Genomic DNA, 25006 nt, shown 5'->3' on the forward strand with positions numbered 1-25006 from the left:
CCCCCCCCCCCCCACTCTTGGTTAGCCTTGGGCTAGTTCTATAGGGCTTAACATCCCTAACGAACTTTCAATAGTGTCTCAATTAATTATTTTTCATTTTAAATTAAGTGATTAAATATCCACCAAAACTTATTTTAATTGAGTAGAATAATTGTTATACTTGAAGTAGACAGTACTAGTACATGCAAGTAAATATTATTCCTCATGAGATTGATACTCTACTTTATTAATGTATTACTTGATTCAATACGTATACTTGCGTATATTAAGTAAGATTTTTATATCAAAGAAAACATAAGCATTGTTTAGGAATTGATAAAGCCCAAATTTTTTTTTGCAATTCTTTAGGTTACTCCACCGCATTCATCATATTCATCATAGGGTTACAAATGTCTATCATCTTCAAACTAGAGGACAAGCTGAAATTAGTAGGGCAACAAGCTGAAATTAGTAATAAGGATATTAAAAGAATTTTGAAGAAAACTATTAATGCAAATAAGAAAGACTGGGCTATTAAGTTAGATTATGCACTTTGGGCATATATGACTACTTTTAAGACCATTATTAGAATGTCTCCCTATAGGTTAGTGTTTAAAAAAGCTTGCCAACTACCTATAGACTTAGAACATAAAGCATTTTAGGTTGTGAAAGAGTTAAATTTTAATCATAAGGGAGAAGAAGAAAAGAGATTAATATAATTGATAAAATTAGAAGAAATTAGAAATAAGACTTATAAAAAAGCTAAGATCTATGAAGATAAAGTTAGTAAATGGCATGATCGTAAGCTTATTAAGAAAAACTTCACCTCTAGACAAGAAGTTTTGATATTTAATTATAGATTAAATTATTTCCTTACAGGGTTATTTAAATTCAGGATATAAAGAATTTACACTTTTTTAAAGTTAGTGGTCATAAGTTAAAATATTATTTAGAAGGGGACATAGATCGCTTGAGAAACATCACTAGTTTGGTTCATCCTTAAAAAGAATAATTAACATAGTTTTGGTGAAGACTATAAACTTAATGCTAATGAGAAGCAACCCAATTATGTTTTATGTTTTGAGTCTCTTATGCATTATGTTACTAGGTTTTAGTTTTAATTATTTATGTTTATCCTAATTTTATTCTACGTTTAATTTAAATTCCTTTATGCTAAAGTTCTGAAAAATTTTCTTTGCATTATGCTTCACTTTGATTGCTTATTTAGCTAGAATAAAAATGGCAAATAAAAAGTATATAAAATTAAGATAATAATAAAACTCTAGATGATAGTTTGAATGAACACTGTATAATAATTCATAGTTTTAATAACTTAATAATTAACTAATATAAATCACTTAAGCAATTGACTTGATTTGAACTTAGAAACAATACACTAATACACTGACTACTGAATTGAAAAATGAATAATTGAGTTTAGAAAAAGGAAGTTGGTAGCTTAAATTATTATTATTATTATTATTATTATTATTATTATTATTATTATTATTATTATTATTATTATTATTATTATTATTATTATTATTATTATTATTATTATTATTATTATTATTATTATTATTATTATTATTATTAGATAAGAGAAGTGAACTAATACATATGATTGCACACTAATAAACATTCAGTTTAACTACAAACATAACTAATTCATAAATGATACATTATTCATTTCTAAAATTAGAAGTTAATCTTTCACATACACTCATAGTGGATAGGCTCAATATAAATAATAGCAAGAGTGACTAATTGGGATAATTATTATTACCTTTTAAATTAGAACTATAATTTTGTTCATTTCAAATTACTTCTAGACTATATTGCATTATCTTACATTTTAGTAATTTTAAACTATAAATTTTTACTTTAGTTATTAAGTTAATAAAAATTGATTTCATCATTGATTTAGGAAAAGCAAGAGTTTAAGCTGTGAGAAATTTATTAAGTGTAAATTATGTATTATTTATTATGTTTAAAATAAGTTCAAATATTTTATTTTAATTGTGTTTGTGCGAAAAAAATGCTTAGGAGAAGGCAAAATTCATAAGTTTTGAACAACACCCACATGTATAACACCGTAGCATGGACAACTACAGCACTCTAACGCCTAAATCAAACATTGTAGCATCGACTTCTCTAAAATTTTGGGAAGATCAGCATCGTAATAGAGCCAAAGTCATCGGTGCCTCACACACATCACTTTGTCAAAAATCAATATCGTAGCACTGGAGTCTAAAAAATGTGAATGTTGGAGTGTCAATCATTAGAATGCAGTAGTGAGGGATTTTACTTTCAAGTGTCGTAGTACTTAGTTTTTTGTGTCGTGGCAAAGTAATTGCCAAAAATAGGAGCCACATCGATTCAGCCAAAAGATGCACTAGTTCACCCTGTAAATGTGCCAAGTTAACCTAGTGCTATAGCGAAGCAGATATTATAGCGCTGAGGTGCCATTCAATTTTCACCACTGCAGCAGTGCCTAAACTCATTTATGTACATGTATAAATAGTTTTTCAATTGTTTTATTCAGAGAGTTCTGTCATTTCAGCATAATCTTGTACTTTCTAGTATATTATTCTAGTTTATCCTTAGAGTAAAGTCGAAAATGTAAGATGCATTTTTGGAGATCTTAGCTGTTGTTGTGTAAGCCAATCTATTGTGGGAAGAAGAAGGGGTGTGTCGAATATCAATTGATCCTTCTTGGTGATATTTATCTTATTCATTCTTATGTATCTTTTTTATATGAATGAAATGAAAATGAGTTTGCTTCCTTTATTATCCAATTCTAACTAAATCTCTAGTTTTTGGCTAATGATATAAACATGTAGTAAGTACTAATGTAGACTTTTGTTCTTTATTTATTTTATAATTTGTGGATAGAAAGTATGACTAAGTGAAATGATTTGTTGACACTAAGGGGTTGTTTGGAAATAGGATTTACATACGATTTGAGCAGGATTTAGCATAAATCTTGCCAGGATTTTAACTTGGCATAAATCTCACAGCGGAATAAATCCGCCATTACTACCTTTTTTCAATAAATCGTGAATTTACTAAACCCTAGAGTTTGATGAATTTACGGGATTTGGCCGAAGAAGCGCGCAAATGGAATAAAATTGTTACCTTCACAATAAGCTAGCTCTCTACTCTACAACAAGATAGAGGAGAGAAATTTTTTAAATTGGCTGCCATTGCATTGGCAAAGAAGTATCATAGGAATTAATTAATTTGATTCAACTAGTTTAATTAAAATTAATCAAAAATATAATGTACATAATAATTAATTAATTACTCAAATTAATTCATAATTAATTTAAATTTTGATTAAATTATTTAGAATGATTAGTTATTAATGATAATTAAAATTAATAATTAACTTATAAATAATTAATAATATAATTAAAATAAAAATTAATAAGTAATTTCATAATTATATAATTTTTTAGTTGTATTTTATTGACGATAATTAAAATTAAAATTAATAGGCAACTTATACTTAAAATATAAATTAAGTTTATAACTCAAGCCCTAAACGTCATACCATCTAAGTTAGAAATAAATCTAATTTAGCTTAATTAATATTTAAAATATTAATAATTAATTAGATTAAATAATTAGTGGTATAAATAAATAATTTAAACTAGCATAATTAAATAATTTGTTGCATTGTTAGTATTTAAAATTTAATACAATTAGCTTAATTAATATATCATTAAAACTAATTAAATAATACTTAAAGAATTAATGATTTTTTAATAGGAGTATTAGTTAAATAATTAGTTATTTTAAAAATAATGAACTATTTAATTAAATATCAAATACTTATTAAATTAACAACTAAATAAATAATTTGATACTAGTACCATATTTAGTAATTAAATTATTATTTAAATTATTTGATTATTAAAATTAAATTTATAACTAACTCTTACTTAATAAGTAAATTAAATTAAAAACATAATAAATTTAATTTTTAAATAAATTAATCATCTTAAATCTTGAATTATATTGCCAAATAGTTTCACAGAATAATAGACTCTGTCACTTAATTTGTTACATAATTTTCAAGATTTAATAGTTCCAAAATTTACTAAATTCAAAATTTATAGGATTTACTAAATCCTAAATAATTAAATCCTCCTTGTTGCAAAACAGTCCCGTACTCACGAGTATTCTTAGTCTGTTCATCGGTAGATTCATGCACCTTACGCTATGTTCTTCTACTGTATACACTTTTTTATTATTTTTTCTTTGAGAATCATTCTAAATTCTACGCTAAACGCCCTTCTCCTGCATCTATGCAGTTTGATGCAGCATTAGGACGCCAGCTTCATCGTTGTCGCGCCACCGGGCTCCACTTACATAGGTTATCCTCCAACCTTTTCTACCTCTCTAATTTGACTCTCTTCTGTTCCCAATTTCTCAGGCCAATCCACACAGCAGCTTGCCTCGTTCTTTGTTTTTGCTGCAAGAAAGGCGACATCCTTGATGCGGTCGCAAAATCCAACGTCCATCATTCTATTTGACTCTCTTCTTTCACCTTCTCTTCATCTTTTCTTCCTCTTTTGCTAACTTGCCTATTCCCTCGCTACAATCTATAACTTAGCCGGCCTGCTTTCTCTTTCTTTCTTTTTACTTGTGGTCCTCTCTTTTCTCGCATCGCAGTGCTTTGATGCAGGACGACCAAGGCTTGGGCTTGAACACTTCATGTTCTCTGCAACTATGTATTACGAACTTAAATATCAGGTTTTTGCACTGTCATAGTTATTTTATTTCATCTTTCTTTTCTTCCCTGTTCGCTACAAGGACACCTTATTGTTTAAGGGAGACTAAGGCTTCTTTGGGACAGCTTTCTTATTGATTTAAAAAGAGCTTTTTGAGTAAGAAATTATTATACTAGATTGTTTTAGAAAAAAAAAGAGAAAAAACTGTCTAGATAATTTTCTTACTGCTTTTTAAAGCATTTTTCTTGTACAAAAAATTTTAATTTAAGAATTTTTTTGAGCTAAAAATGTACTTTAAAAAACAGTAAGAAAACTCTGTCTCAAACAAAGCTAAAACAGTTTGCATACTTAAGCTGTTTTATTTCTTAGACCGTAATTATCATATGTTTTGACTGGTTAGTTTTGGATGTTTAATAATATAATCAAGTAATTCATGGCATTGTAGATTGTACTCTCACATTTTTTGTACATCCTTTTGTTCCTTCTATTTTCTTTTTTTGTTGATTTCTTATAGAGATAGGAGTAGTAAGGATTTAGGCTCGTAAGGAATCTGAGGGGCTGTTTGGCAACAAGTGGGATTTAACTTTAGTGGGATTTAGTAAATCCTGTAAATCCGGATTTAGTAAATCTGAAATGTGTTAAATCCTGAAAACTGTTTGGTATGCTAAATGTTAAATTCTGTTAAATCTGAAGAAACTGTTTGGTAACATATTTCAGGATTTATAGCAGTTAGGCTTTTAAATGTGAAGAAGATAATTATAACTTAAAAATAAATTTATAATTAAAAATAAAAAATATAATGTGTTATAAATTTAATAATATGTTAAGTACAAATTATCCATTAATTATTATTTATACAATTAATCATATATTTAATAATAGATATATTAAGTTATATTAATTAATCTAATTATATGATTTAGTTCAAGTGAAGTGTATTAAGGATGAAGATCAAAAAATACTTTTCTTAGAAGATGATATTCAACAAAGGTGGATGAGATATTTTGCTAAACTTTTTAATGAAGGTTGTGAAAATAAGATTGACTATAGTGACCTTAGCACCCTAAATGAAAATAAAGATTTTTGTTTTTATCACCGTATTAGTAAAATCGAAGTTAGAAAGGCTTTAAAAAAATGAATGGTGGAAAAGCTGTTTGACCTGATAATATTCCAATAGAGGTGTGGAAATGCTTAGGAGATGAAGGAATTTCATGGCTTATTAAACTTTTTAATACTATTTTGAAGACTAAAAAGATGCCAGATGAGTGGAGAATGAGTATGTTAATTCCTATTTTTAAGAATAAATGTGATGCACAAGATTGTGCTAATTATAGAGGAATTAAGTTAATGTGTCATACTTTAAAACTATGGGAGTGAGTTATGGAGCATAGGTTGCGGCGTGATACTAATGTTTCTCAAAATCAATTTGGATTCATGCCGGGTAGGTCGACTATGGAAGCCATACATTTATTCAGAGGTTTGATGGAGAAATATAGAGAAAATAAGGAGGATCTACATATGATATTTATTGATTTAGAAAAAGCATATGATAAAGTTCCAAGAGAAGTGCTATGGAGAGTTCTTGAAAAGAAAGGAATTAATAATGCTTATATTCAAATCATTAAAGACATGTATGCAGGAGCTATTACTTGTGTTCAAACACAAGGTGGTTTGACCAAGTATTTCCCTATTTCGGTTGTGTTACATCAAGGATCAGCCTTAAGCCCATATCTTTTTGCTTTAGTCATGGATGTTCTCACTAGACATTTCCAAGAGGATGTACCTTGGTGTATCCTTTTTGCTGATGATATTTTTCTTGTTGATAAGACTAGAGAGCGAGTTGAAAGTAAACTTGAATTATGGAGGTCAACATTAAAGACTAAAGATTTCGCTTGAGTAAATCTAAAACGGAATATATGGAGTGTAATTTTAGTAGTCATAAATGTAGTGAAGGGATTGTGACTTTGGGCGATCAATTCATTAATAAGAGTACACATTTTAGATATTTTGGATATATTATTCAGAGTCAAGGTTAAAAATAGTTTCTATATAATACCCAAATAATATGTTAAAGAATGATATATTAAATTTATATTAAACAATAAACTAACAAATTAACATACTCATAAAATAAAAAATTGCACATAATATAAAGTAACAAAGATAAATTGTGTGAAATAGAAATGAAATTCAAATATTACAAGAGCAAAACAACATAAAATATAAGAATAGCAAAAAAGTATCACATAACATCAAGTTCAACTTCAAATTTCTTCTTTCTTAGTTCCCAACTAATTCATATTAAATTTCTGAAGAAAGATGAAATAGTTGGTAACAACTAAAAAATCATATGCATTGTTATCACCAAAGGGGTCTTTCTTTGAGTCATCATCATAATAAATTGGTCTCTCCCCTACCTCATCATGTGAAGTTCAATGCCTTCCAATCTGCTTCTTTTTAACTTATTTCAATAATTTTTCTCCTTCATAAATATTTTTCATCAACATAAAGATGAGAATAATACTCAAAAAATTTTAGAGGAGGTTATGGTGATGTGCGGCTTCCAAGCGATCTTCTATGTTAGCTACGACGGTCGTGGTTGTGGCGAAGGTGGCGAATTGAAGATTAAGGCAATCAAGAGGAAGCTACTGCGGCTCGGAAGTGCATGAAGGTGTGATTTCTTTAGGGCTTTATTTTAGGATTTATATAAATTTTAACATATATATATATATATATATATATATAGGAAGAGACATACGCCTCACACCAATGAGCCTTAAGCAGGCCTTAGTCAAGCTGAGGTGCAAGCCTCATAAAAAAAAATTTGAGGCGTAAGCCTCGAGATATTTTTCACTGGAATTGTGTTGAGAGCCTCATATTGCAGAATATTAAATAATACTATATACATAACTATGCAGAAAATAAGATAAATATAATAAGTGTAGTCCAATTAGAATATATGAATTAATGAAGTATCGTTAAGTTTCTAATAAGTCGCAGGCTTGACATATACTGATTGTCAAATATCCATTTAGTAGAGCAATAGTTTCCCATAGAAAGTGTCCCTCTTGAATGGTTACTATGCCGACTTCATAGATTATACTGGCTAGAGTTGACTAATTGGTCACATTCACCTGGCTAGGATAAATTCCTAGGTCATAGTAGCATTCTTAAGGAGAATTTATTTGTAGAATAGTGAGTCTTTCTTGACCTAAGTTTGAGTAGGCCAGATTAGTTTGGCTTGAATTAGGTCAACTTAGCTTAAATCGGATGACTTGGTTTGAACTTGATTCTCTAGATATTTAGATATTTATGTATAGTTAGTTCCTCAATTTTCTTATAAATTGAAGGTTTTATTATATATTTGAAGGTTTTATTATAGAAATAATAGAGAGTATATAAGGTGTTCTTTATTAATTAATCATTAAACCTTCATAAATATTTATTCTAAAGTTATATATTTATTAGTCAGCTTAATTTTGACTTATGACATTATACTTTTATCCATGTCGACAAATACTTAGTCTATAAATTGGAGATCAATGCTTCTTGCTCAAATGATTTTTTCTTCAACTTCATACTACTCTTAAGCTTTACAATTCTTCATTTCTATTAAAAATATTAGTTCTAAATTATAAGATTAACTACTCGAAGAAAGGTATACTGCTAGCTTATTTGGTAAGTGGAAGAAAGAAGGAACTTCTTCTGAGGAAAAGAAGTGTGAAGATAGAATTTGGTAAGTGGAAGAAAGAAGGAACTTCTTCTGAGCAAAAGAAGTGTGAAGATAGAATAAGCGAAGGGTAAAGGCTAGGGTCTCATTGCTTCATTGAAAACATTGGCCAACCAACATGCTTTTTCACCATCTAAGGTTGTGAATGAATTTGTTCTATTGATATCCACCCTCCCACCTCTCAGATGGGTACTAAAAAAGTAGGTAAACATTGGAAGTTTAAAATTTTTAATATATATATATATATATATATATATATATATAGCATTATTTTAATACATAAATTAAAATTTCTGTACTAAAAATTTATTTTACGCAAAGAGCTTAGTGGAGAAAGAATAGATATTGACCAAGTGGTCCCTTTATTCGGAATGGAAGTCGCCTAGCTTAATATTGAGATGGCTGTGATAGAAGTCGCTCAAGCGCCAATTGAGCTGCATGGCACCGATTGAAGTTGCCAAAGTGCTTATCGAGCAAGAAGCTATTTGAGGGGTGAATTCTAAGATTTATCAAAAAACTATTAAGTATGATTTTTTTCAACTCCATATTGGATAAAATTATATATAAATCTTCTTGAGAAGTCTAATTTAAATTTTATAAATGTCTTCCAGCCTTTCTCTTGGCTGGGTTGGCTGTAGAGAAAGATCTAAGACACCTTCAATATTAGTTACTAGTTAGCCTATTGCTGGGGCCTTTGAGTAAAATCACTTGGCCAACTATTAATAAGGGCAGGACACCAACTTCTACTTTGAGAGAGCGCTCCTTAGATGTCTACTTCCAATGCATTGAGAGAATTATTCGAAGTGGCACATTTAATAAGTGCTTTGAAGAATTGTCTACTGAAATCAAGCTTTTGAAGTTGTCCATGACTACCATTAAGGATGAATATGAACTAGAATGTCCCGAATTCAATAATTAAAATTTTGAGATAAAGGTATTATTCGCTGACTCTGCTGAAACTTTTTGTTAAGAAGTCACTACTTTGAAAGCTGAAGTCTCTATTAGCCGAAAATACATAAGAGTTTACCTAATGCAATCCGTTCATGACTGATGATAAGTATGTTTTAAAGTTATTAAGTGATAGTTAAGATTTATCAAAAGAAGTTTTTATTGACCATTCTCTTTAATTTTTCTTTAATTGTTTTCTATTTTTGAGGGGCCGACTACAAGTCACCCTTTGTAATAGTCAAATGATGAATATAACTTTGTTTCATGAATACAATATATTTAGTCTTTTCTATGAATTTGATGTGTCGATATCTCATATGACTATCTCGATTTTTTGAATTAAAAAAAAATATGAATAATACTGATGATGGAGGATTCATAAAAATAAAATGCAAATTCAAATTTAGGATTTGAAAAAAAGCATGTATAATATTTATGTGACGTTGTTCTGATATTGTTGTCTTTTGAAGTCATAAATAGGGTCGAACTTCGCAATTGAAACATTTATGCTCTCGTATTCCTTCGAGTCATTTTCTTCTCTCTTATTCATTTACCACTCTTTTGCTCAATATTTCCTCCTATGTAATGTCTGCTTTTAAGAAAAGAAACAAAGCTTCATGGCCCGCTCACTGCTTTCTTGCACAATGATGTTGAAGGCCAATATGAACTTGATTCAGTTGAAATGCATCCTTGATAGTTCATATTAAGTTTGCAGAGTTGAGAAGGGCTAGTTCTTGAGTACTATTATTAGGAAGAAGCTTGGTTGTTATCAAGATAAGTTTTGACTTGTCCTTTTCTTCTTGTTGTGTTGAGAGCTTGTGGGCATAATGAACTTTTATGAAGTTATATCAACCCAGATCATGCCAAACTTCTTCATTAGTGTATTGACCTTGGTATGCTATGTGAGAAAGAAGAAAATAACCTGATTTTGTTCTTCTGCTACTTCTTCTCTATCAAAGTTTTCAAGGAATGATATGTTTTCTCTCTCTTTCAATTACATTCGAATGGTCCGCTTGGAGAATAAAATAAAGAATCGGAAGAACATATTTTGTTTTACAAAGTTGGCAAAGAAGTTGTCGATTCCAACAAAGACACTTCCCTTTCCTACAGAGCGGTCCCAGATTCCACTATTGGGAAAAGATGAGCATGCATACTTTACTGAGATGAAGAACCTCAGCCAATAAGTGGAGACATACGTTGATTAGAGCCTACTGGAGCGATTTCTTGCTTATAAGTTCTCTTTACTTTAAATTCTATTTATTAGGACTGGTTTCATAGAATGAATTCTTTTGGATGAGTTCTTTTGAACAATTTTCCAGATTTTTCTCTTTTTTTTTATTGATTTAGCCTTTAGTGATGAAGAGGCCCCTCTAGAGCCAAAAGTCGGTGAACTTTTTGAGGGAGCTGATGAAGGTGAGGAGCAGGGAGCTGATAAAGGCTAATGAAGAAAAATCCCTGGTTGATTATGTTCTTCCGCTACTAAATATCATTTATGAATAAGATGATTATTTAATTTCAGTATCATCATTAAATAATATAAATATCAAATAATGAATATCGTCATTCATAAGATGAATGGCAAATACTTAATATCAAATATATCTTCAATAATGAATTTGACGAATACTCTATATATTTTCTTTTCTTTACAAAGCATAAATATCAGATAGCTAGTGGATATCTATATACGATATCTTTGATTCCTTATAAATTTCAAATCTCGCATATTCTTTATCTTTCTACAATATATTAGGATAAGTCATTACCTTAATGGGCCTCATATTATGTCATAGTTTGACTTTTGTCGAGGAACTATCTAGTCTCTCCTCTAGAATAGACTTATACACTATCCAATGTGGATCTTATCTCGAAGACGAGTCAAATACTAGGATTGACTTATGTACCATAGTATATATTATGAGAATAAGATAAGTTGCTTGAATATTGTTATGATATTAGATGAAACAAATTCTATGTTATGGCAAATACACTAGTGTATCGATATCAATTATATGATGAATACAAGAATGTGACAAATATGCTTATGTGATGAGTTCAAAATGACTTGAGTTTGAAAATGATATCCTAAACATGAATTTTTAAATGTATAAGTAAACTTCCAAAAAATTTCTTTTGAAAATAACACTTTAAAAGAATATTTCTTTTATATTATATACAAATTTACTTTCATAAAACATTAGATATAGTTTTTCCTTAACAATACTAACAACAACATCAAGCCTTTATCCCACTACATGAGGTCAGCTATGCGAATCCTTTTTCTCTATTGTGTCTTGTCAAGAGTCAAATTCTCATTTAAGTCTAATAAAAAAAGCTATTTCTAATACTTTCTAACCAAGCCTTCTTAGATTTTCTCTGCATTTCTTAAGATAAGCCAAATTTAATACATCTACTCTCCTAACTTGGTCATCAAAAGGTCGATATTTTATGTGACCAAACTATCTAAGGCAAGTCTCTCTAATCTTATCTGCCACCGGAGCTACTCCAACATTTTTTTGTATATGTTTGTTTCACATTTTGTCTCTAAGAATAAGCTACTCATCCATCTGAGCATCCTCACTCTACGAACTTAATTTCATTCTTCTTTTTTAATAGCCAACATTCTGCATCGTAAATCATTATAGGTCTCACCGCCATCTTATAAAATTTTCCTTAATTTTGATGGGCACTTTTCTAATAAATAATAGGCCTGATGCATTCCTCTATTTTAATCATCCAACTTGAATTCTATTAATAATATCCGCTTTTATTTCACCATCACGTTAAACGATATACCTGAAATATCTAAAATATGTACTCTATTTAATGACTTGATCACCCAAAATCACAATCCCCCAGTTAGATTTATTACTACAATAATTACTCTATTTATTCAGGTTTATATCCACTCAAATAAAATCTTTAGCCTCTAAGGTTGACCTCCATAATTCAAGATTTCTTTGACCCCTCTGTAGTCTTATCAACAAGTAGAATATCATTAGCAAAAAGCATATACCATGGTACATTTTCTTACAAATGTATAATACATACATCCATGAATAAAGCAAAATAGATATGGACTTAAAGCTGATCCTTGATATAATCCAACTGAAATAAGAAAATACTTTGCCAAACCACCTTGTATGTGAACACAAGTAACAACTCTTGCGTATATATTCTTAATGACTTGAATATAAGCATTATTAAGTATTAACTCCTTCCTTTTCTTGAACTCTCTAGAGCACTTCTCTTTGAACTATATTATATGTTTTTTTTAAATCAATAAATATCATGCAAATCCTCCTTATTTTCTCCATGCTTCTCTATTAAACCTCTCAATAAATATATGGCTTCCATAGTAGACCTACCTGGCATAAATCCAAATTGATTTTGAGAAACATTATTTTTACATTATAACATATGCTCATTAACTCTCTCCTATAGTTTTAATATATGACACATTAACTTAATTCTCTATTATTTACACACTCTTGTGCATCATCTTATTCTTAAAAATAGGAACTAAGACACTCCACTCATTTGACATATTTTTATTCTTCAAAATAATATTAAAAATTTTCATAAGCCAAGAAATTCATTCATCTCCTAAGCATTTCCACACCTTTGTTGGAATATATCAGGTCCAATAGCTCTTTCACATTTCATTTTATTTAATGTCTCTCTAACTTTGATTTTACTAATACGACGATAAAAATAAAAATATATATATTTCCATTTAAGGTGTTAAGGTCGATAAAGTCAATCGTATTCTCACAATTCTCATTGAAAAGCTTATCGAAATATCTCATCTACCTATGTTGAATATACTTTTCTAATTAAAGGATTGTTTTATCTTCATTCTTAATGTATTTCACTTGAACTAAATTCATACTTCTCATAGATCTTTAGTTGTTTAACTTATACATACATTTTTCACCCTCCTTAGTATCTAATATATTATATAAATAATTATAAGTTATATTCTTTACATCAAATGTTGTTTTCTTAGACTTCTTACAGTTTTTTATTATTTTCCAATTTTTTGAACTTTTATATATAAACAAAGTTTTATTATAAAGCTTCTTATTTTTATCTTTTCTTGTATATTTTGATTATTTTTACTATTATAAGTTTTTCTTTACTTTGTCTCTTTGGATAGACAACAACACTATGTGCTGATTGTTTGTCTTCTTGGAAGCTTTTTTGCTCTAGTATAGTGAGTAATATTACAACTTTTAACCTTGTGCTAAAGTTAGTCTACCTTTTCCTTGTTTATTTGAGTTTATTTTTAGTTTTTTTTTTTATATTTTGATATAGGTCTTTCTTTAAATTTGGTCAACTTAAATTACTGACTTAGATCTCATAGTGAGTCAATCTTTTTATAGATTGGGAAAGCTCTTCAAATATCTTGTCTATTTAGCGAGTTCGCCACATACTAGGTGACCCCAATAATTTTTTTAAAAATATTTTGATATTTCTTTCATTCTTTGATGAAATATGTTCAAAACAGAAAGAAGAAAAAAACTTCTAAGAATATATAGTCTTCAAGTCATCGTCACTTTATTCTTCAAAACATCTATATGTTTGTAGTTGGTAGGATTCATGACAAACTTCTTCCTTGATGTTATGGGTTGATTCTCAGTACCAACTATAGAGCTACATTGTCTACTTTTCTCAGTACAAAGTTTATGATATGAAAATAATTTTCGTGAACATGTGAGTTGTATTACTTCATGATTTGTTTCCTTTTTCTACTTCCTACTGGACCATGGGCTGAATTTCAAGTTCTTCAATTGTATTTAGCGTTTTATTGTCACTTCTCCATTCATCAAGTTCTTTTTCTTCAAAGTTTAAGGCAGCGATTACTCTCTGTTTATGCAATTATACTCGATGGATAACATTGTCTTAGTTCCATGTGAGAGTGTAACGGGCTGATACAGCTGGTAGCAACAGTTCAGTTGCCCATGTGGGGCCCAACACCTCTTTTATCATCTATAGGAGAAGAGGCTTTGGGAGAAAACTCTTCGGGAAAGGAGGGGACTCTTTGGGAAAGATGTAAGGGACATTTATTAGATAAGGGGCATTTATTAGGGGGGATTTGAGCTTTTTAAGGGGGGAGATTATGGTGGGTTGGGATTTTTATGTTATGTTTTGGAATTCTTGCAGTAGTTTTTGTGAGGTTTTGGGTTCCTAGTAGCTGCTAGGAATTGTGGGAGAGACGATTCTTCTCTCGAATAGTGATTCAACTTGTATCTTGTCTTGCTTTGCTTGGAAATTAGTAAAAATAGCTATATTTGTGTTATTTCTTGATCTATTTGGAGTAAGTTGTTGTTTTTTAATATTGTTGTGTTCTATTTTGATCATCAAGTCCTATCAAATTGGTATCAGAGCAAGATTCGGGACCTATAGCGCTGAAGAAAGTAGATGCTTTGGAAGAGAAACTAGAAGGAGAAGTTGGTCAATTCGAATCTAAAGTTGAGGAACGGATTTCATCCATTGAAGGCAGTTTTTCTAACCTAGAGGACATTATAAAGAAAATATTGGAGCCTCACACCCAACCAACAAAATCAGAGGCGAGGGGACCGGCGGGTGGCCAAGGAAGCGGGGGAAACCCCAATATCGGCAAAACAAGGGATGATCTAGAGGTAGAAATCTTGGGCAATAGGGAAAATATGCCACCTCTTGAACTGATAACCAGGAGGGAAATGGTTGAAGGATATTGCATGAGGAGAAATAGGGAGGAAGAAATAAGGAGGGCTGATTTTGAGGAAAAGGATATCTATGAAAGGAGGAGAGGTGGGAGAGAACAATTGAGAGATCACAACAATCACTATGTAGGAGTAGGAGGTGGAACAGGAAGTTGTAGCGGAAGGGATCCGAGAGTGAGAAAATTGAAAATGCCCATTTTTGAAGTGGAAGATGCTCATAGGTGGATCTATAGGGTGGAGAAATAATTTATAGTGAATGGGTTTACGGAGGAAGAGAGATTCACGTTGGCGGCTTTATACTTGGAGGGGAAGGCCTGGTCTTGGTATCAGTGGAGAAACATGAGAGAACCAATTCAATCGTGGAGGGAGTTCAGAGATAGCTTATTAGAACATTTTTGAACCAGTCGGGAAGGAGACTTTTTCGAGAAGTTCTTTGCTCTTGTTCAGGAAGGGACAGTGATGGATTATCGGGAGAGGTTTGACTATCTCTCTAGCCAATTGGGGAGGCTTTCTGAGACAGTATTGGAGGGGAATTTCATGAAGAGTCTCAAGTCAGAAATCAAGGCTGCTGCCCTGTTATTGAGGCCACGAGAGTTGGGGTGAGGTATGGAGCTAGACCAGTTGGAGGGCAAAAACTCACTTGAGAGAAGCGGCAAAGGAAACAAGGAACTTCATACCGGATGACGACTACTTTTTTGGCACCAAAGATACAACCTGTGCCTATTTAGAGAGAAGTATCCAATGATAGGGGATTGGGAACACGACAAGTGGGAAATTTCAAGAGGCTGATTGAGGCAGAAGCTCAAGAGAAGCGGGCTAGGGGATTGTGTTTCCGTTGCGATGAGAAATTTGCGTTGGGCCACCACTGCAAGGATCGTTCTCTGCAAGTACTTACAGTCTGTGATGAGGAGGAGACTCTTGAGGAGGAGGTGGTTGACGAGGAGGAGCATTTGAACCTAGATGTGGCAGAGGTCTCCCTAAACTGACTGGTGGGGTTTACCTCAAATCACACAATGAAGATGAGGGGTCAGATAGGAGGAGAATCAGTGATAGTTTTGGTGGACAGTGGGGAAACCCACAACTTCATCTCTAACCAGGTGGTGGACCGATTAGGGCTGAAGCTAGTTGACATTGGTTATTTTGGGGTGATGATGGGAATAGGGAAGATGGAGAAGAGTAAAGGCATCTACCTAGGGTTGATGGTGACGCTACAGGAGATCCAGGTGAAGGAGGATTTTTTCCTTGGAGTTAGGGAGCACATATGTAATTTTGGGCATGAAGTGGTTACAGACATTGGGGGAATCTATGGTGGACTGGAAAGTATTGACTGTCGAATTCATGGTGAGAGGAAGGAAGGTGAGAATCAGAGGGGATCCTAATCTATCCAAAACTAAGGTTTCTCTCAAGACCATGGTGAGGGCAATCCATGGAGTAGGGATGGGATTCTTGGTGGAGCTCTAGAGCCTCGAGGGAGTAGAAAGTATGAGGAAAGAGAAGGAGATTCCAGAGATAGTCCAGCCACTCCTACAATAATTACTGAGGTGTTCCAGCTGCCTCAAGGCCTACCTCCCCCAAAGGAGCATGAGCATGTCGTCATCTTGAAGGAGGGGGTATCCTCTATCGGTGTTCGACCCTATCGGTACCCACAGGTTCAGAAAGATGAAATTGAGAGACTGATTAAGGAGATGTTGGAGGCCCAGATCATTCGTCCTAGTATTAGTCCCTTCTCCAGTCCAGTGTTGTAGGTGAAGAAGAATGATGGTACTTGGAGATCTTGTGTAGATTATCAGGATCTGAATAAGGAAACAGTGTTAGATAAGTTTTTTATACCGGTCATTGATGAGTTATTGGATGAATTATATGGAGCGATGATGTTCTCTAAGATTGATCTAAAATCGAGATATCCTCATATTAGAATGCGGCCATTTGACATCCAAAAGATTGCTTTTAGGACTCATGAAGGCCACTACGAGTTTTTAGTGATGCCTTTTAGGCTTACCAACACCCTAGCTACCTTCCAGTCGCTTATGAACAATGTATTTCAGCCTTACCTCTGCAAGTTTGTATTGGTTTTCTTCGATGATATTTTAGTGTATAGTTGGTCTGAGGCAGAGCATGTGGAACACTTGAGGGTAGTGTTAGTGACATTGAAGGAATATCAAATGTATGCCAATTTGAAGAAGTGTTCATTTTCACAACAAAGGGTGGAGTATTTGGGACATGTGGTATCCAAATCAGGAGTAGTTGTAGATCTTTCCAAGATAGAGGCTATGTTGGAGTGGCCCTTATCCAAAACCCTGATGTGGGCTCCGAAAATTCGGCCCCGGCCTCCACTCGCTCTTCTTATTCGACGAGGGAGTTTTAACGAACTAAGTTCCAAGGTAAATTTTGGAAGGCAGATGGGTTTGTAGATAAGACACTACCCAGAGATTTCGCGGTTAACACCTGAATGAGTTGAAAGGGTTCTTGGGTCTCACAGTATACTACAAGAAGTTTGTGAGGGGATACAGTTCTATAGCATGACCATTAATAGAGCAACTGAAGAAGGTAGTTTCAAATTAGGGGTGGCAACCACCCAGGCATTTGAACAGTTGAAGAGAGCCATGTCGAGTGCCCATGTGTTAGCACTACCAGATTTTAGCTAGCCGTTTGTACTGGAGACCGATGCATCAAGTTTTGTGTTAGGAGCAATTCTTATGCAGAGTTAGAGACCCATAGCTTATTTCAGCCAGGTTTTGACCGCTAAGGCTAGGCTTAAATCAGTGTATGAAAAAGAGCTGATGGCAATAGTGTTGGCAATACAGAAGTGGCGACCTTATCTATTGGGAAGACACTTCATAGTTAGGACCAACCAAAGAAGTTTGAAGTTCCTGTTAGAGCAGAGGATAGTGACAGAGGAGCAACAGCGGTGGCTTTCTAAGTTGTTGGATTATGACTTCGAGATTCAGGACAAGCCCGGGTTAGAAAATAAAGCAGCAGATGCTCTCTCTAGGCGTAGTGAAGACCCTCATGTTATGGCTCTATCTATTCCCATGGTGGTGGAGTGGGAGGCCTTGAAGCCTGAGTGCGAGCAGGATGAGGAGCTGAGTAAGATCAGAGGGGACTTGCTGCAGGACAAGGATAGCCATCCTAGTTATTCTTTGATGGGTCAGAAGCTGCTATACCAGGGATGATTTGTTCTTTCGACGAAATTGCCACACATCCCTCATTTGTTGCAGGGGTTTCATGGTACAGCTATTGGGGGCATTCAAGAGTTTATAAGACATATCATAGACTGTAGCAGAGTTATATTGGGTGGACATGTGGAAGGATGTAGAGGAGTTGGTGGCCAGTTGTGATGTGTGTCAGAGACATAAATATCTAGCTATGGCTTTAGGTGGTCTTCTACAGCCTTTAGCATTACTCGAGAAGGTGTGAGAAGAGGTGACTATGGACTTCATTGCGGGACTACCTAGATCAAACGGGTTTACTGTGATTCTAGTGGTGGTGGACAAATTGAGTAAATATGCTCATTTCGTTCCCTTATGCCACCCTTATCGCGGTGTCGGTGGCAGTCGCATTCATTAGAGAGGTGGTTCATTTGCATGGCATACCCGAGTCCATTATGTTCAATCGGGATAAGGTATTTTTGAGCCACTTATGGAGGGAGTTATTCAAGATGCAGGGGACTATCCTGAAGAGGAGTACAGCTTACCACCCCCAAATTTGTCTAACAAAGGCGGTGAATCGCAGTGTGGAGAATTATCTTCGTTGCTTTGTATTAGATACACCAAAGATGTGGGCCAAATGGTTAGCATGGGCGGAATATTGATATAACACTGTCAATTGTTCTCAAAACCTTGCAGACTTTGCAAACTCCTTTTCCTTAATCTATTTTTTTGAAATAGTTTATCATGACCAAGATAAACTTTTTCAACGCCATGTGAGGGAATAGATCAATGCCTCAAGTAGGAAAATTCTTGGACTTAAAATTAGGTGTAGCTTGTGTGATGGTTGAAGTTGCATTGATGTGAATTCTGATATTGAATACACCTTTTAAATGTAGACCAGAGACATCCCTGCCTCGAGATTCTATTTGCTGGAATTCTTCCTCTAGAGTGACTATCACATTTTCTCAAGATAAACTTTTTCAACGCCATGTGAGGGAATAGATCAATTAGATCCATGCTTCAAGTAGGAAAATCCTTGGACTTGAAATTAGGTGTAGCTTGTGTGATGGTTTAAGTTGCATTGATGTGAGTTTTGATATTGAATACACCTTTTAAATGTAGACCAGAGACATCCCTGCCTCAAGATTCTATTTGCTGGAAGTCTTCCTCTAGAGTGACTATCACGTTGCTCGAGTGAACTTACTTTAGAATATCGATGACTTCATATTCTTTCACTTACGCCGAGTATGTAGTAGTCATCGGATTTTTGAATAACTTGCCATAAATGAGAAGACACATCTGCTTTGATATTATATTGTGATTGAGCTCCAAGTCAGGTCTTCCACCATGATTCACCATTTTAGAGAGAAGGCCGACAAATTGATTCTTATCACTTGGAATGTGCTCAATTTTTAAGTATTCAAATTTCCCATCTCAACTTAAAGTAAATATTTTTGCAAAAACTTTTATCTTGCCAGATATTACCCATTTGTATGATTTGGAACAAATTGATAGTACACTGTCAATTGTTTACACCAACTCCTACACTAAATCTCAATCTTACGAGCATCGCCTCATGCTCGGTGTGATTGTTGATTATTTGAAAGCCAATCTTGATAGCATGGGAGAGTATTGTTCTTGCTTGACTCCTTAGAACAACTCCGATGTTTACTTCTACGTTTAGGCAGTTATGTGGGTTGGCTATTGGAGAGGCTAGGCTGAGGTAGGCTCGACCTTGTTCTAATGGATGGTTGGAGGAAGGGTTGGATCCATAAGAGGTTGGGCGAGAGAAGAGTTATGTGAATTGGGAGAGGAGGAATGGTGGAGTGCTCGAGTTTTGGCATGTGGGCTAGAGATGAGTGTATATATTAAATATTATGTAGTAGTTTTTTTTAGTCATTATATTATCCTTTTTTTTTTACTGGGCGGCTGGCAGAGCGACATGAGCAGGGTGCTAGGTCGAATTTTCAAGATTTTGCAAAATATGGAGTTTTAATAGGATAAGAATTTTTTAATGATATATATATATATATACACACACACACACACACATACATACATATATTAAAATTATAAAATCTAATTAAAATAATATTTAAAATTAACAAAAGAGATGTGGGAGAGGGGGGAGGAATGGTGGAGTGCTCGGGGTTTGGCATGTGGGCTAGAGATGCGTGCTTATTAAATATTAGGTTGCAGTTTTTTTTATTATTATATTATTCTTTTTTTCTAACTAAGCAGCTAGCAAAGCGACATGATCAGGATTCTAGGTCAAATTTTAAAAAATTTGGCAGGATAGTGAGATTTAAAAGGATAAGATTTTTTTGAATTTTTTTATTATATTATATTATATTATATATATATATATATATATATAATATTATTTTAAAAATATTTTGAAAAGAACAAAAGAGATGTGAATCAATCTTCGCACAATTTCCGTTCCACAGCATCTCAATTTTTCAGATCATTGCTCGCGTGCTGGCGAATTTCTCCTTTTCACATCGCTCGACAATCTAATCAATATGGGGTGTCCTATTTAGGTATTTTTTTTGATGTTTTGAATGCAACGACAAAGTTCATTTTGTAATCAGATGACATTTTGGCGACTTTGCCCAACATCACGTTTGTAGACGTTGCTTTCGACCACATTCACTTAAATTGATGGTGAGAGATTCTTTTTTTGAAATTTGATGTTTCGAAGGCAAGACGCAGTCAATTTCTGAGTGGATGATGTTCGGCTATTTTGCATGACATCGCACCTGTTGTCCAACAATTTCATCACTGTTTGATCTAGTCGTCTACGAGGTGCTCTTCTTATAAATTTAGTGGTCTTGAATGTATCGGTGCAATCTGTTTTGCAAAAGGACAAAGTTTGTGTGATTTCAACGATGAGCAAGGTGCTTCAATGCTCATCGTATGATGATGAGTGACGTTGTGTGGTTGGTCATCTTTCTCATTGCCTTCACTTGCATCGACTGTGAAATATATATAGAGGTCAACTATTCATATTAGAAAATGAAGACATTATGAATGATGTATTATCAAGGTTCAATTTTTTATTTCTATCCTCTTAATTTGTCATGGATGGACTTGTCATTGATTTTCAAATTAATGCACCTCAAGAATGCTATTGACAGCTCACATTCACATATTAGGCGACAAGGATTTTAAAGCGAGAAATTAGAATTATGTAAATTAACATTATGTAAGGGATTTATAATTATATATAAAAATTTTGAGTATACATTAATTAGTGAATACATAATTTTTAATTTTGGCCTTCTAAATCATGGGTAGAACCACCATGAAACTAATATGAAAGAGAAAAGGACGACCAAGATAATATGCCAGAAGTGCAGATGAACTTATGAATGCTTCAATTTTAACCACGGGCGGTCAACCGTGTTAAGTGTTAATGAACAATTCATAATGCTGCTCAAGTAACTTGGATAAGGCAAAACATGATGGTGGCGAATTGTGATGATAATCTAGATTGTTATGTGAATTCTTTCATTATTACTTGTACATTTAAAATATATTTTGCTAAAGTATCTTGTGAGATTTATATGTTATTTTTGGGTCTATGTTAGGAATTCCTTCCTTTTACTGAATCCATGGCCCTACTTTATAAATTTGCGACTTGATGTCCAATGCATTTTTTGGTGTGCAGTAATGAGTTTATGTCCCAAAGAACAGTTAGGTGCACTTTATTAATTTTCATTTGCAAATTTGTGGTCGGCATACTGCAAGATTCATTAAACACGTTGAATTTGCCAAAACTGCAAAGAGTGACGATTGTGCCAATACGTGGTTCTATTTTTTTATTATACTGCAATAACCTGCCCAATGGATTTAGAAGGAAAATTCACTCTTGATTTGTAGACTGTCTTCATGTTCTGAAGTAATACTGTTTTAAAGCTTGTAATCAACCAATTCTTCTTATGTTCGTTCAGGATATGGAATCTTCAGTGCGTTTGATTAATTAATTTCTTATGTTTATTTGTTCTTTCAGTGCCAAGTGTTTGTTCCATGCTTAAGCAGCATCTTGGACTGTATTGCATATTCATGTTGAGTAATTTGTTAGAGAGTTTGATATCCTGGACCAGTTTCCTTGATGGAGCTTAAAGCTGCTAGTGTTGATTGTGAAGATGGGAATTTCAGTAGGTCGCTCATGATCTGTGGCCGCTTGTGAAATGAATCCAAAGAAGGGAAGGTTTCCTTGCTGCATAGTTTGGACTCCCCTTCCAATTATCTCAATGGCTGGCTCCTTACATCGGCCATGTTGGAATTTGCCTTGAGGACGGGGCAGTTTTGATTTGCTGGTTCAAATTTGTAAACATTGATAATTTGCATATGGTGCAGTTGCCAAATATGTTTCAACTCGACAGGAAACAGGTGGAATAGGCACCCAAGGGCCATCTCTTTTCTCTATTTTTTTATTTCTTTTTAATTCTGAACTTGCTATGAGATGCGTGGATTTCATTTTCTTCAAACTATAAATTTATTTGTAGGCAACTTTCATTCTCCTTGTTTTTATCACCATTGTTAAACTACTTAGTTAAATAGCCTAAGAGCAAAAAAATAATTCAGAAATCAAGTAAACTAAACATGCTGCAATTTCCAGATATTTTTTCTTCAATGCCTACTCTCTCTAATATTTTATAGTTTTTTATTTTTCTAAGCAAGTATTTTGGCATGCCTTCTGAAATCCACGTCGCACATTTCAAATCACCAGCCATGTATATATTTGTTTCATTACTCACTTCCATTTCTAATTTTTACATTAAATACAAATACATTTCTTAAATTCAGCTGGACAATATTAGAATCTTAATTATAATTTCTTGTTGCAATAATGGTTTTAATTTAAGTGCTTAAATGGAATTTTAGTTGTAGTTTCTAAATCGAATTAGTAAGAATGATTCTTTGGGAAGTACATGAAACGAAGTGGAAGTGTGCAGGAATCTTGCTAGTGGCTTATTGACGCTATAGCAACAATAGCTAACACCTTTCCCTATATGGTTTGTGGACATCCAGTTTGATTCTTTAACATTTGTGCTGATTGCAGAAGACATAAAACATCTGGAACTAATAATTCAAATATTTCGTTAAGTATCCAAGTGATATGTAATAATCTGCACTCAGCATGGTATGCTTGAACTTCTGAACTTTTTGTAAATATGTGCTGCTAATATGGATTTTTTTTTTTATAATAATGAATTTACCTACATACCACTGAATTTTTATGTATTTACATATATTGCACATATTTTTTTACATTTAATTTATTCAAATAACTTCCTAATATTTAAATTACATTAATGTTATTGCTCGAAAGATTACCCTATCATGTATGATTTTTCTCTTCTTATGTTAGTTTTTGACAATCATGTCAGAAGTAGATAGGAAATTTGCTAAAAAGCTGCAGTTTTGATATTGCTCCTAGAATTTTTGAAGATTTTGATGTAGTATCGTAGGCATGAACAATATATACTAGTCATCATAATATCAGCAACAATATTAGCAAATTATATTTGGTTTCTATAACAGTCAATCTTAGGGAACTGGCATTTGAATCACGAAATCTATCTTGTTCCTCATTTATTTGTGATCTTGTAATCACTGCACAGTGCTGCTTTCCAGCGAATCTGTCTAGCCACACATGCCGGCAGCCCTACCAGCACGCCGAGGGTGGAACGGCAATCTCTTGGGATTATGCGCTTGACATTTGCACGCAGAAATACCAACACAAATACTATAACCTGTTCACATGCAACTGCCACTCCTTCGTTTCCAAGTGCCTCAACCAGCTTGCATACAATGGCCATGTCAGGTGGAATTTACTGAACCTGGCAGTACTGATTCTTTGGAAGGGACAATGGATTGATGGCATGTCTGTCTTCCGATCATTCTTCCCCTTTGCTTTTGTGGTTTGCATTGGAATATTGATGGCCGGCTGGCCATTTCTCATTGGGATGGCTTCTTTCTCAGTTCTTCTGATCGGCTGGTTCCTTGTAGGCACCTACTGTGTGAAAAGTTTGCTGGACTGACTGCTTAGGCAGGCTTGACTGGTACTTGTTAATATTCTGATATGCTTGGATATTGACTCCTTACAGTTTTATACTTGCTGAAGATTATGAAATTCTTGCTTGGCATTCTCTTGCTCTTTTCATGAGATTTTGTCTTCTTCTATTGCATTCCTGAATCCCTTTTTCCTGGATTGAGTAAAATCTAAAGAGAAAGTAGATTTAAGAGATATATATTACTACTTATTTAAATCCTAATCCTAAATCTTAAAAAGTATTCTATTAAATACTAAGATTTAATCAGATGAAGTTCCATAATGTTAAATAGTTTTCAGGATTTAATATGTTGGATTTACTAAGGGGTTGTTTGGCTGCAAATAGGATTAAACTCAAGTACGATTTATCACATCCTGTATATTCAAATTTATTTAAACCTGAGGGCCTGTTTGTTTGCTGGTTTAAGCAGAATTTTGGTAGGAGGTGAAAAAGCTTACTATAGAGGCTCTTTCAAACTCTACTTCACATGAAGACAATGAAAGAGAAGAATTGGAGAAGACGAAAAGCAAACCCTAGACAAGCAGGCTACAGGAAGATCATAGGCAAGAATCAAAGAGAAGAGATATTATAGAAATAGACGGACAATGGAAGAGGAAAATATGGCCTACCCTCTCTGAACAACATTATACTACATTTTCTCTTCTTTTTTTTACTTCCTTTACAGACT

At 33.3% G+C, this 25006-nt stretch overlaps 1 protein-coding gene across 1 annotated transcript; it reads left to right on the plus strand.

Moving 5' to 3' along the window:
* Positions 1–4225: 4225 nt before the first annotated feature.
* On the plus strand, positions 4226–24431 carry LOC110107544 (protein REVERSION-TO-ETHYLENE SENSITIVITY1-like). The gene is given in 6 exon segments (XM_028691575.1): positions 4226–4740; positions 22269–22422; positions 22425–22442; positions 22445–22512; positions 22514–22651; positions 23887–24431. Coding segments are annotated over 5 exon segments (696 nt in total). The 5' UTR covers positions 4226–4740; positions 22269–22370; the 3' UTR covers positions 24307–24431.
* The last annotated feature ends 575 nt before the right edge of the window (positions 24432–25006 follow it).

Source organism: Dendrobium catenatum, unplaced genomic scaffold (genome assembly GCF_001605985.2).
Source record: "Dendrobium catenatum unplaced genomic scaffold, ASM160598v2 original_scaffold_13026, whole genome shotgun sequence".
Classification (NCBI taxonomy): Eukaryota; Viridiplantae; Streptophyta; class Magnoliopsida; order Asparagales; family Orchidaceae; genus Dendrobium; species Dendrobium catenatum.